The sequence below is a fragment of the Trachurus japonicus genome, chromosome 24 (genome assembly GCF_045865225.1).
Source record: "Trachurus japonicus isolate A0001 chromosome 24, Traja_1.0".
NCBI lineage: Eukaryota > Metazoa > Chordata > Actinopteri > Carangiformes > Carangidae > Trachurus > Trachurus japonicus.
In genome coordinates this window covers 12,935,881-12,950,029 of record NC_140930.1, presented here as the reverse complement: position 1 = coordinate 12,950,029, position 14,149 = coordinate 12,935,881, and the positions used below count along the sequence as shown (strand labels likewise).

General features: G+C 40.4%; 2 protein-coding genes across 4 annotated transcripts; one reads left to right on the top strand and one right to left on the bottom strand.

Moving 5' to 3' along the window:
* Positions 1–38: 38 nt before the first annotated feature.
* Positions 39–6,558, top strand: LOC146961466 (serine/threonine-protein phosphatase PP1-beta catalytic subunit-like). Of its 2 annotated transcripts, none has more exons than XM_085771044.1 (8): positions 39–198; positions 2,271–2,402; positions 2,496–2,726; positions 2,905–3,009; positions 3,411–3,482; positions 4,016–4,167; positions 4,721–4,855; positions 4,952–6,558. In XM_085771044.1, exons 1-8 carry the CDS (start codon positions 138–140, stop codon positions 5,054–5,056), a joined length of 993 nt encoding a protein of 330 aa, XP_085627170.1. In that variant the 5' UTR covers positions 39–137; the 3' UTR covers positions 5,057–6,558. The 2 variants fall into 2 exon arrangements, with proteins under 2 accessions (XP_085627170.1, XP_085627169.1); XM_085771043.1 differs by having other exon boundaries at positions 138–198; positions 2,496–2,746; positions 2,883–3,009.
* On the bottom strand, positions 6,445–13,966 carry bpnt1 (bisphosphate nucleotidase 1). Of its 2 annotated transcripts, XM_085771045.1 has the most exons (10): positions 13,860–13,966; positions 13,165–13,286; positions 12,958–13,062; positions 12,301–12,408; positions 12,078–12,126; positions 11,013–11,081; positions 10,702–10,793; positions 8,628–8,825; positions 7,594–7,699; positions 6,735–7,013 (listed from the first exon to the last, which is right to left on the bottom strand). In XM_085771045.1, exons 2-10 carry the CDS (start codon positions 13,282–13,284, stop codon positions 6,862–6,864), a joined length of 999 nt encoding a protein of 332 aa, XP_085627171.1. In that variant the 5' UTR covers positions 13,285–13,286; positions 13,860–13,966; the 3' UTR covers positions 6,735–6,861. The 2 variants fall into 2 exon arrangements, with proteins under 2 accessions (XP_085627172.1, XP_085627171.1); XM_085771046.1 differs by lacking the exon at positions 11,013–11,081 and having other exon boundaries at positions 6,445–7,013.
* Positions 13,967–14,149: the final 183 nt, after the last annotated feature.

The following is a 14,149-nucleotide window of genomic DNA, read 5'->3' as shown; positions in this document are numbered from 1 at the left end:
CCATCGTTTACCCAGATGGTTCGTAATATCACTGCTATATGTATGGTGCACACACCCGAAGGCTGGCACTCCTGTGAGCCTTCAAGTCAACTAGCGGGGCCAACTTCGCCCACAACAACGTCTCTGCCTGCTCGAGTATGAGAAACATGGCGGAGAGCGAGTTGAACGTTGACAGCCTCATCTCTCGATTACTTGAAGGTTGGAGAGCTTTGTGTTATTGTGTCTTGTTGTGTGTTGCTTCGTAGAGAAAACGACCGACTTTTGCGTTTTTCTATGTAACCAGTAACTTTACGACGTGTTGAAAATAAAATATAATCTCGCCATTTTTGCATCGCTAGCTATGTGTGTGTGTATGTGTGTCTATCTATCAGCAGCGACCAGTGAAGCTAACCGTCGCGTTCAAAGCTCTGCACTCTGGATGTAAACGTTACAGTGATGTCACAGTGTGTAACTAGGAGCGACCACGGCTTTTATGCTTGAATTCTAACGTTATTCTCGACCTATGATGTCGAAAAATGGAAGAAAACAACTACAACAACAAAAAAATCATCTCACTGCTTCCCTACAAAGAGAGCTAACTACGTTAAGTAGTTAAAAAAAAACCGTAACGTCGTGACAATGAAAGTTTTCGAGTAATTTCGTTAATTTCTCTCTCTCGCTTCTCGACGAAATGCAATGAAACGAGAAAGAATTCTGGAACGCTGTTTGTTGCTAAGTAACATTAACTGTTCTCGTTGGCATGGCAGGTTGCTAGTAGATTCCCTCGGCCGGACACACCCCCTTATATGGAAGAGCAATTTAAACATTTCATAACCTGAATGTATGGGTTGAAAATCTGAATGTATTGAACAAACTGAATCGTGAAACATTTTATTTAAATAGGGCTGTTTATTTTACGTGAGGTACTCTATGTTTTTCTTATTGATAGTTTTATCAATAGCATGTTAGAAACAAACAGGATAAAAAACATTGCTCTCTTGGCAGAACTAGTTATTTTATTCACTTTGCATTATTATGACTTTTTATCTGTATTTGTTGCTATTTTTTTTTTAGAATAGTATGAATCTATTTTATAACATTTTTTGTAATATTTTTCATTATTAAATGTTAGTTCAATTCTAATTTCTTTTCCTTTGCAACCATTGCTGTTGTGATGATGACCCTAACAATTTGAAAATTAAAGCAGAAGTGAGTGATCCGGTCGTTTTCGCTAATGCTGCGTTCCAGGCAGGCTTTTGAAATCGTAAATTACAGCTTCAAGTCACAACTTACGACTCTGTAGCGTTCCAGGCAACCCACTCGTGTTTTTCCGACCTGTTTTACTGGTGAAAGTCACTATAACGGCCACTCGTAACTTCCGACCGGTAAACTCGTACCAGATCGAACTGGTACCACTTCACGGTCGGAAAAATACGAGTTTCCTTGAACGCACCATAACAGTCCTCGTACCTACGTCGCCACATTCACTTGGCTGCACACACAGCCCTGCATGCCGTTCTCTCTCCTCATTGGATAAAAACTGTAGGATACGATAAATGTTTTCTCTTCGGCTCAGAGCAGAGCAGAGGGACTGAGAGACCCGTGTTTCAGACCAAACACTCTATGTAAGTGATTGCTGTCGGAAGATATAACTATTTAAGACTTATATTAACACAAATATATCACTTACTTCTGCTTTAATTGTTTCTAAGTATCTAAAAGATAAGCAGCATGAAGTTATGCCCACAGCTACCACATGACTCGACAAGCTTGTTGTTTATTCTTTATACATAGATCTGTCCTCTAGACTTTGTGTCCTTCCTGGACCCCACCGCCCATGTTCACACACTTCCAGCTGAGCCAACAAGCTGTCCATTCCTTTACTTGCCAGTTCACAACAACTCGTGTTGACTGGAGTAAATGACATGTCTGGCCGGTAGCAAAGCAGATGCAATAGTCAGCTCTCTTGAATGTGATGCAAATGTAAACAAAGGGGTAGCTAGCTAACACCAAAACACAATTGGAAACTGCTATCACTTTCATAATAATTGCGATATGTATGTATGTTGAGAAATGCCCAAAATGCTGAACACAAACCTTGATTATATATTTGACTACACATTTTATACAGCCTAAAAGATGCTGAATTAGCCTGCAATCAGAAGATTCACTTGTTGTTACTGTGTGTTGAATTTCATGCATGAATCTGGTGGTTAATACTTACTCATCCCTGTTAAAAGATTAACACATAATGGGTACTGACCTCGACCTCGTTGTACTTTACCTTGCAGTGAGAGGATGCCGTCCAGGGAAGATTGTACAGATGTCAGAGACGGAGGTGCGGGGGCTCTGCATCAAATCCAGAGAGATTTTCCTAAGTCAGCCGATCCTGCTAGAACTGGAGGCTCCACTCAAAATCTGTGGTAAGAACATATTTGCAACAATACAGTCGTTATTGAAATGATGGTGACACTTGAACATGTAGTATAACACGATACCTGCACATATAATTGCAGGTGATATCCATGGACAGTACACAGACTTGCTGAGGTTATTCGAGTATGGAGGTTTCCCTCCAGAGGCCAACTATCTGTTCCTGGGGGATTATGTGGACAGAGGGAAACAGTCGCTGGAGACCATCTGCCTGCTGCTCGCCTACAAGATCAAATACCCAGAAAACTTCTTCCTGCTCAGGGGGAACCATGAGTGTGCCTCCATCAATCGCATCTATGGCTTCTACGATGAGTGTAAATTGAAAACCATGCCTGTTTTTTTAGTATATAATTCACCTTGAAGTCCTTATTAGTTTTGCATTTAACAAAGGGGAGATCTGTGATTATCTGCAAATGTTAAAAAATGTTCTTTAGTTAGGAAACTGAGAATCTGCTGATATATTTGAATAGCCTTTCATTTCTCTTTCCTCAGGCAAGCGCAGGTTCAACATAAAGCTCTGGAAGACGTTCACAGACTGTTTTAACTGCCTGCCCATCGCTGCGATTATTGATGAGAAGATCTTCTGTTGCCATGGAGGTTTGTGACATACCTCTCTGTTTTATAACTGCTCAGAAAATGTGGTATATTATCTATGTGATGGAAGTGTGCTGCCAAAAAATCTGATGATTAAAATCTGATATTACCTTCGCACATATCACCATTTACAATGTTGATAACAGGGTGTAATGTTTTGTGTAATAAAAATGTTGAATCATTTGTATTTAAGAGAATGATTAGTAATTATTAATATTTTATTATTTTTCCACATTGGTAAAACATAATCTGTTAAAAGTACTTCAGGTGTTATTATCACATTATATCATCTACATTGTCATTTTGCTTGTCAAAATGTATTTTAAAGCCATTTAATTTTATATCTTTGCTTCATTTTACAGTGTGTTGTCGCTGATAATAATACATATCACTGTTCTCCTCAGGACTCTCACCTGATCTACAGTCCATGGAACAAATTAGACGCATTATGAGACCCACTGATGTTCCTGACACAGGTCTGTTCTTCTGTTTCTTTCTTTTACATGAATTACTTGAATTGGTATATATCTTTTAAAGCAGAAGTAAGTGATCCGGTGGTCTTGGCTAACTTCCTGTCAACCGATGGAGTTAGCAGCCCCCGCCCTCGTCCCTATGTCACCACATTCACGCGCATCCCTTGGCTGCACACACAGAGAGGACCGCCCCTTTATGCCGTTCTCTCTCCTCATTGGATAAAGGTTGTAGGATACAAGGAAAGTTTTCTCCTCGGCTTACAGCAGAGCAGAGTGACTGACAGACCCGTGTTTCAGACCAAACACTCTACTGTATATAAGTGATTGCCGTCGGAAGATATAACTATTTAAGACTTGTATTAACACAAACATTCTGCTTACTTCTGCTTTAATATTAGGGGTTTCTAGCATATGACAATAAATGGTACCTTTTAGTTTGAGAGGCCTTTTGTTTGGATGCATCAGTGTTAGTGGGATACCTGGAGTTGGTCATTGAGTATTGAGTTTTTGGCTCACCAGTGCCTGATTGATTCCAGGCTTGCTGTGTGACCTGCTGTGGTCGGACCCAGACAAAGACGTGCAGGGATGGGGGGAGAACGATCGGGGAGTTTCCTTCACCTTCGGGGCCGACGTGGTCAGCAAGTTCCTCAACCGCCACGACCTGGATCTCATCTGTCGAGCACATCAGGTAACACTCCTGCTGCCTCGCGATTTATTATGACTATGACTTCAACATGATACTGTGGAAAATTCAACTTTATTATTACTTCTTTAAGGCAAATAACTTGAAGAATACATTCACAGCACATACAGAAACATATAGAAGAAATAGTGTTCATAATGACTGAGTTTGGTTTAATGGATTTGATTACATGTGATAAAAAGACACACATTTTAATGCAGGTTTTCAACAGGAACATCAATGAAGGCAGTCTTCTGTTCATTTAAAATACACATGCATTTCTCTTAGATGGATGAGGAATTCAGATTCAGAATCAGGTTCATGATTTATTGTCCTCGAGGGGAAATTCATTTTCACAGTTCTGTTCCAGACAAATTGTGATAAAATAACAAGATAGAGAAGTCAGCTCTGAGGCCAGACCTGAAATGGTCTATGATCCAGTCCAAATCGTTATGATATTCTGTTTATTTTTGCTTTAAAATATAGTTAATTAAAGTTTTTGTTAATGAATTCTCTCTAGATACACTGATCATTTCAGCTCTAATCTTTCCCGCTACAGGTCGTAGAAGACGGATACGAGTTCTTTGCCAAGCGACAGCTGGTGACGCTGTTTTCTGCCCCAAACTATTGCGGGGAGTTTGACAACGCGGGCGGCATGATGAGTGTGGACGAGTCCCTCATGTGCTCCTTTCAGGTAACACGCCTCGGTTATTTGTCGTTGCGGCGCATTAATTCTGATTTATGTGTCTGTCTAGTGTATTTTATCACTGCCGTCGTTCCTGTCTGTCAGATTCTGAAGCCGTCAGAAAAAAAAGCAAAGTACCAGTACGGAGGGGTGACTTCAGGACGCCCAGTCACCCCACCTCGCACCGCTCAGGCACCTAAGAAGAGGTGAGCGACTGGGCCAGACCCTCCTGCTCTCCCCCCCCTGCACCCCCGCCCTGCTGGCTGGTCTCTGGCCCTCGTCCCTCCAGGCTGCCTCAAACACTCCAGCCTTCTCTCAGTAAGCTTGTTCATGTAAACAGAAACTCCAGGAGTGTATTTTGCTTGTTCTGTGGGTATTTTTATGAACCAAGTGGTATTCTTTTTCTTCTTTTTTTCTGCTATTTTTTGACGCCATGGTATGTATCAACTCAGCTCTCATTTCTACTACTCTCGTCCATTCATATGATATTAAAACCAAACCCTTTGTGGAGTGGACACGGTGTTCAGAAAAGATGATTCTCTGCCTTTTAGATTAACAACTTCCATTGTGATTTTGTGAATGCATGCACATGTATGAGACTGAGATGGGCTCTCTGCCATAGCTAATGTAAATTCCTCCCAAAAAAACAAGCTATTTACTCGTCTAATATCCATGTAATTTACCTAATTACTGCCACTGTTCTCTACTATATTGGCCGGCACGAGAAAACGAATAGTTTGACATTTGGGGAAATGAGCTAATTTGCTTTTGCTTCGACTTAAGAATGTTATTCCTCCACATGGAGATATCACTAAAATCCTGAGATTTTGATGATAAAAGTGCAATAAATAACACCAGACATCTTGCTTAAGGCAAGAAAAACCATTTGTAAAGGCCGTTAAAGCCTATTTGAACTTTAAAAACTTGTCACAGCTGACGATTCTTACTGTTTCTTTACAAGGGCATTCATAGATAACAGGTTATCTGCATTATATAAGTGTTTCCAGCCTCAGCTCTCAACGTTTATTTTTACCTCTCACATCTACGAACAGGCATTTGTGATTGCTGAAGAGCAGAGTTTCCATTATTGGTATGACGTAGGGGGAAAAAAACAATGCAGTAGTGTAAAAGGTTCCTCTTTTTTATTTTTTATTTTTGTTCTGGTGTAAATTAAATGTATGTGGAAACGTGGGAACCAAACATCAGTGAGAACTTTGAGTTTGTGTCCTTTAGTCTGGTGAGTTCAGTAGTTGTGTAGAAACGTAGAGATGAATATGTGCCGATACAAGAGAGGGAAGTGAGATGAAGTGATGAAGACTAAAAACCAATTATTATCAGTAAATTCATTTTTACAACTTGGAAACCCGTTAGCTCTTCGCATCAGTAATCGTGGACCTCTCTCTCATGTTGCTCTTCCAGTCGTCGCATGACTTTGTAACGAGGTCAAACTCATCATCAATACAATACAGTAATGTTCGTTGTTGGCATTATGCTAGTTATATCACACCGTTCTGACTTAGTGGTTATTGAATGAAGTACAGTAAATCATTTCCACTTAATGAACATTTAACCGATGTATTTTTTATTTATTTTGGATCTTGCCTTTTGCCTTGTACATCTTTTGGTCTTCGAGTTGGAAACGGTGTGTGAAGACGTTTTGAGATTCGTACGAGCTTGTTTCAAACGAGTGAAATAAATGGAAGTGCTGTTGAGCCTGGTTCCTGCCTCTTTCTGCTAAATTAAGTGTTGTGTGTTCAAATCGCCATCTTCAATCTTCAACAGGACAATAAACACAGTGTCATTATAGTCTATGAACATAACATTTACCCTCGGTTGAAATTACACACCCCTGTATTAAGGAAGTACAAAAAAGTAGCTTCAATGTAAAAAAGAAAAAATTGATTTTATGACGTGTTCAGACAAACAGGACCCTCCCTGTCTTTGGATGGATCTGAAACTGATATGTGCTGGTTTTTGTGCGGAGGAGCATTAGTGTTTCCCGATACACACAGACCTCAGTCAGACTTGAGGGCTTGCAGCACCGACTGAGGCACCCTGCCGACGTAGTACTCGTGGTTGCGAAGCGTAGCGAGAACACCGGCAGAATTCATGTGCTTAACGTTGGCATCGTAGCAATATGCATTGCCGTACATGTCGGTCAGTTTACCTGTAGAGGACAAAAAGGAGGAAAGCAGTGAGGTGAAGTGTTCAGCCAGTTTATATTCAGTAACCCTTTAATTTACAGGCCGCTAATTACGTGATAATGTCAAGATAGGCAGGAAATAACAAGTAATTGCGTCATAATGTCAAAAAATAGCCAAGAAATAACAAGTAATTGCGTCATAATGTCTAGAAATAGCCTAGACATAATGGTCAATTTCATCGTAATGTCGAGAAAAATAACAGGGAAGTAACGATTGAAATAGAAATCATAGAAAAGATATATTCATAGAAATAGCCCAGAAATAACCATCAATTGTAATAACGATTGATTGCGTAGAAATTGGTCAATTGCAAGGACTTGGTGGAGAAAACTTCTGGCCTTTCCCAAAAAATTCAAAGCATGAAAAGCATGTGAATCTTTTGCCTTTATGAAAAACATGACATTACTATGAAATTGACCGTTATTTCTTGGCTATTTCTTGACATTATCCCGTAATTATCACGCAATTAGCGGCCTGTAAATGAAAGGGTTACCAAATATATTCTGCTAGTTTTATTAACAAGATGAAGGGAACAGTTGTTACCTCCAACTGCGTGCAGGATGGCTTCAGGTGCACAGGTGTCCCACTTCTTGCATCCTGGACTAGCGAACACATAAGCGGACGCCTTTCCCTCAACAAGCTGGATTATCTGCAGAGAGACGAGTGGATGAACAGCTGTTCCTCACACATCAACTGGCCCTCTGCTTGTTTTTGTGCCAAAATGGCTTCATTCTTGTTCTGCAATTTAAGTTCCCAGCTCAGTTTCGCTCACAAGACACGTCTCTCTACAGAAATACTTGCTGAAACAAACCATTAAAAACAATATCATTCCAGTTAATCGACTGGACCATTAACAGAGATAATTAAGTTACGGTAAAACTACTTTACATCTGATAGTTTGCTAACATCAAATTCTAAAATGTTGTGTTGTGTAACTTCGAGGAAGATAAAGTGATTTTTAGATTATCTGCAGGTGTTGAAAAACATTGAATTTGGTCACCTCACCTGCTCTATACAGTAATATTACAATATAGCACGTAAAAATACTTGTATCAGGTTGTGGGCTGTACGAAGATGTTTGCAATTTTTTATTTTTAAACTTTTTTTCTGCTGCTTATATGGCTACATTATGTGCACTAATTTAATTAACTACATTGTGAGGAACTATTGCTACAAACTGCTGTACAGTACAGAAAAGATCAATACAGTGTGAAGTCGTGTCAAACTTGTATTAAATTGCATTCACGTGGCTTTGAAAAGAGAATAAATTCGACATGATAACCATAGAAATGCTGATTACAAATAAACAGATTTTTTTCCATCAATCTAAAATGAATTATTTTGAAGCATTAAGATGCCGTGGTCAGTTGCTATAAACACAGCATTTACTTTTACAAAGAGCAGCACAGTCCACATGTCTGATTGTGTGAGGATCAGATAAAACAAATGCATCTGATAAATATTTCATGCACAAATCACAAAAACACATGACGCAGCTTTTGGACGACCAACAACAACAACAACAACAGCCCACGTGCTGTTTTCACAGGCAGCGCTGAAACTAAAATCCATCTCACCTTATTTCCAGCGCCGCCCACTCTTATAACTTCATGCGGCTCCATGGCGTCCACGCAGTCTGTTACCACCTTGTTGCTATGGGAACGGGTGGTGGTGACGATCCGTCTGTCACCTGGAACTTCCTTCAGCTGAAACCCGAAGGCGCCCAGTCCCAGCATCCCCCACATCGTCCTCCCCAAGTCCGCTCCCGCTCCGAGCTGAAAAAGACCGGATTAACCAGAGCGTCGACCATTAACACACAGACGTATCAAACACTCAAAACTTATGCACACACCCTCAGAGGCAGACGGGTGCGTGGGAGTGGACCAGAACAGCCGACGACGTGCAACAGAACTATAAATAACTGTAAATACAAGACGTACTGCTGGTGCATCTGCATCTCAATAAATTAGAATATCATGGAAAAGTAAATTCCCAGTAGTTCAAGTCAAATAGCCCCAAGTATTGAGTGCATATAGATGAACATACTTTTCAGAAGGCCAACATTTGCATGTTAAAAAATGCTTTTTTTTATTGGTTTTTTGTAATATTCAAATTTTTTTGAGATACTAAATTTTAGGTCTTCCTTAAAGCAGATATCATCTGCACGGCCGTTTCGGCTAATGCTGTGTTCAAGGCAGGCTTTTGAAACCGTAAGTTACAGCTTCAAGTCACAACTACGACTTGGTAGCGTTCCAGGTAACCCGTAGCTCGTGTTTTTACCGTCCTGTTGTCTGTGAAAGTTCCCTATAACGGCCACTCGTAACTTCCGACCCGTGAACTCGTACCAGATCGAACTGGTATGACTTCACAGGAAGGAAAAACACAAAGTACGAGTTTCCTTGAACGCACCATGAGTTAGCAGCCCCCGCCCTTGTCAGGCATCAATTGGTCCTCGTGCTATGTCACCACATTCACGCGCATCCCTTGGCTGCACACACAGCCCTTCATGCCGTTCTCTCCCCTCATTGGATAACACTTGTATCCCACAAGGAAAATTTTCTCCTCGGGTTACAGCAGAGCAGAGTGACGGAGAGACTCGTGTTTAGGCTGAAATACTTCATGTAAGTGATTGCTGACGGAAAATAGGACTATTTAGGACTTATATTAACAAAAACATTCCACTGATATCTGCTTTAAATGTAAGCCATAATCGTTACAAATAAGAGAAATTAAATAAATTAAGATATTAACTATTTCATGCTGTGTGTAATGGATCTATATAATGTATTAGTTTCACCTTTTGAATTGAATTACTGACATAAATACACTTTTCAATGATATTATATTTTATTGAGATGCACCTGTATATATACATGTCTTGTATTTACAGTTGTTTTGATGGACTCTAATTTACTTAAAGCAGAAGTAAGTGATATATTTGTGTTAATATAAGTCTTAAATAGTTATATCTTCCGACAGCAATCACTTACATAGAGTGTTTGGTCTGAAACACGGGTCTGTCAGTCCCTCTGCTCTGCTCTGAGCCGAGGAGAAAACATTTATCGTATCCTACAGTTTTTATCCAATGAGGAGAGAGAACGGCATGCAGGGCTGTGTGTGCAGCCAAGGGACGCCGTGAATGTGGTGACGTAGGGACGAGGACTGTTATGGTGCGTTCAAGGAAACTCGTATTTTTCCGACCGTAAAGTCGTACCAGTTCGATCTGGTACGAGTTCACCGGTCGGAAGTTACGAGTGGCCGTTATAGTGACTTTCACCGGTAAAACAGGTCGGAAAAACACGAGTGGGTTGCCTGGAACGCTACAAAGTCGTAAGTTGTGACTTGAAGCTGTAATTTACGATTTCAAAAGCCTGCCTGGAACGCAGCATTAGCGAAAACGACCGGATCGCTTACTTCTGCTTTAATTGCCCATCTATGTATATTTATATGATCGAGTTGTATTTTTGATTGTGATGTGTTATGGTGTGGGAGTGTATTTAACATGCTTCCTCTATCACACCGTAACATTACCTGATGAAGGTCCCAGTGATCTTATTAAATATCATGCAGGTTAAGACAGTGAGCGGGAGATTTCCACTGTAACACAACACAGATGTACTGTATGACGTCATCACTTAGTCTGGTCTGTACCTGGTAGTTGTAGAAAGGCTGGTTGATGACTCCTGCGATAGCTCTGCCTCCGTATGCAATACCTATGAGCACCGTCACGTTATCCAGGAGCCCTGAAGCCGATACAACAGCAGGATGTTAGCTTAACACAGTCAGATCTTTTACTGTTAATTCACAAAGTAAACTTAAAAAAAAAACTAAACTGCTCTGGGGCTAATCAAGAGTTGATGTGTAAATGTTTATGCAGAGAACGTGGTTTAGATTAATTAATATTCAACAGAGCAATTTTTTCTGTCATTTTCCTGCTGCTGCCTTTTATCTGTCACCCATACACAGAGCTGTGCTGGTCAAGTCTTTGTGTGGTGTCTGGACCGCAGCTTGGTGATGGAGACACCTCGACGCTGGGGTCAGCAGAGAGAGAGAGAGGGAGAAAGAGAGTGAAAGGGTGAAAGAGGAAGAGAGAGAGAGAGAGGGAAGCAGCAGAAGCAGGGACACACAAAGAAAGGAAAGAAAAAGGTGAAAGTGACAGTGAAGCAACGAGAGCTAGAAAGAAACTGATGCACAAGAAGCTTTTTGCAACTGAATAACAACATGGAATAACTATAATAATAACTATGTTTTATCAGCCAAACAAAGAAGTGATTAATGTGCAAGATGTTCCAAAATAAAATAAAAAAAATGACATAGGTCATCTACAGTGTACTTTAATGCTCCATTGTGCATTAGTACATATTTGCTAAATGAACTACCGTAACTCTTCCTTTAATCATTGATTTTCATGATATATTGTTATAATACCGAGTAATAGCAAAAAAAAAACAGAGAATGTTACTAAAAATGATCAACTCATTATTAAAGTATGTTACGATACTTTCATGTCTATGGATATTCTCATTCATCCAGGTCATCGTTCTTTTCTGGGCAAATTGAATCGTAGGCAACTGGACCTGTATTTGTCTGGGAAATGGACAAATACAGGTCCAGTTGCCTACGATTCAGTTTGCCCAGAAAAGATACTTTCATGGCAATAGAGACTAGTTTCAATGCCATAACATTTCTGACAGATTTTTGCCTGAGAGTTAAATTAGAAGCTGCTTGTGGTTTTAATTCATGCTAAGGAAAAGATTGTAAATGCACCTTTCATTGGTTATTGCTTTGTAACAACCACACTGTTACGTGTTAACTTCCATGGTCAAATATTAGTTTAGTTGGAGTGGCAGCGACGGCATGCAGCAGAGTTGAAAAGCAGGTGGAGGAACTTGGATGTTTGCATATACTTGTTCAGTTAGATATCTGGATAGCTCACGATGAAGCCTCAGCCCACAGTGCAGAAAACAAGATGCAAGCAGTTGTAATGCCCACACACACACACACACGTAGCACATTGGAGAGCCTACCTTCAGTATACTCCTTCGTGCCATCGAGGGGATCGACCCACACCACGAGCTGAGATTCAGAAGCAAACACAGTGAAAGTGAACACAACAATATGCCTTAAACAACTGTGCTGCACCAGTTCAGTCATATTGATACATTAAAATCTGCATTTTGTAATGTGTTTATTCGATTAAGTTATTCAGATATCCCCTCTGACTGTTCCTGAGGATATACAGGTACGTACCTCCTCCTCTTTCAGTCCACTGTATTCTGCTGGACAGCTCTTCTGGAGGATTTCCTCCGACTGGCCGCTCTCAATCATGTCCTCCTTTACCTCCTCAAACGGAAGCTCCTGCATGAACAACATGACACGTTCAATCACCACCTGCCATTGTCCTCACTGTCCGATCTGAAGATGGGGGGTCAAACTCATTTTTAGTTCAGGAGCCTCATACGGTGCAATTTCATCTCCAGTTGGCACCCGACCAGTAAAACAACAGCATATTAACCAATAAATAACAAGAACTTTTTATTTTTACCTTTGTTTTAGTGCAAAGAAGTCCAAGTACATTATTAATGAACCATCCTTTTACAAAACATTGGGAACAACCTGAAATTTGAGTAGTGTGATTGTTGTGATGTGTGAATCTGTTATTTGTGGCCCCTAACGGAGCAGCACTTTTAATTTTGTTGTATTGTTCACAATATAATGACAATAAAGGCACTTTGACTTTGAATTCCTTGAGAAAACTTATGTACAATTTAAATAATATTATGTCTCTTGTCTCATTCATCCTGCGGGGCCCGATTGGTTGGCGGATTTGGGCCCATCAGGAGTTCGACACCCCTGATCTTCAGCATTAAAAGCCAGAATAATTCCCAGTGTCCTCTTTCGACCCACCTCCTCTCCAATGATGGTGATTTTTGGGAAGCGTCTGGACAGTGAGGCACAGATGCTCTGCTGTGCGAGTCTGTCCGCCAGTGTCTGCAGGTCATTAGCTCCTGTCTGTGCATGGGTTCATGGTGAAAGAAGAAAGGTTAATACAATAACATACAAGGCAGAGAGCATTATGGCCAACAGGCTGTGTGCATAGAGGAGTTTAACTACCTTTTCCACGATGCCAAGGTCTCCACTGTGGAGGACCCTCCTCACAATGGCCCCGGCCTTCTCAGCCACACAGTAGGCAGAGGCCACCAGCCGCATCACAGCAGCAGGACTCCCAGACATTACTGTGAGAGACAGACATTTAACCAGCACATTCAAGCACATCACTAATACCCTTTTGCACTATAATGTAATGGTTGTTAATGAAGCTGATATGATCATGTAGTCTAATTTGTTGTAGTGGGTTTACTGCTTTGTAGTTGTTCATACCTGTATCACATCACAGACTATAGTTAGATAGTTTTGCTGTAGTAGGTATACTGAAACATTAATCACATAAACTACACCACTGCATGTGCTGAACATACAAATGTCATCATCTCTTTTGCAAATACTCAAATAAAACAAGAATTTTAGCTTCTCTCTCTCTCTTTTAATTAACTTAACTAAATGTGTCGCTAATGCAATTGTCATCATAAGCATGGAGTAGATACTGTTGTGTTTTACAGCAATGGGGCCAGAGGTGAATAAAAATAAACAGCCTGTAAAGACTGAATGAACTGAAACCGTTCAACAACTCTGGCTAATTAGCTCACATGCTACTGATGGTAGCTAGCTGAAGCAGAAATATCACTTAGCAAATGTCAAAATATAATCTACAGAGTCATATAAAGTGGTGACCAGTGGTCATTACTTACTGAGCGGCAGAAACAAACACACGCACAGACACCGGCTTCAGTCAACTTGAAATTGGGAGAAGTGGGAAACGTAAACTTCGACCTCCAAAGACCATAAATGCACCGACAAGATAGTTCTCTCACTCCGCTACCGAAGCTAAAGTGTTGGCTCATAAGATCGCTTCTTCTGGTATTTATTAAGAAATACTAAAACACTGTACATTTTACACAAACTTAGACTTTAAACCGCTATTCTCGTGTCTTAGCTTTGGTAAAACCGATACATTTAACATTTAAGTGGGCTAATTTTA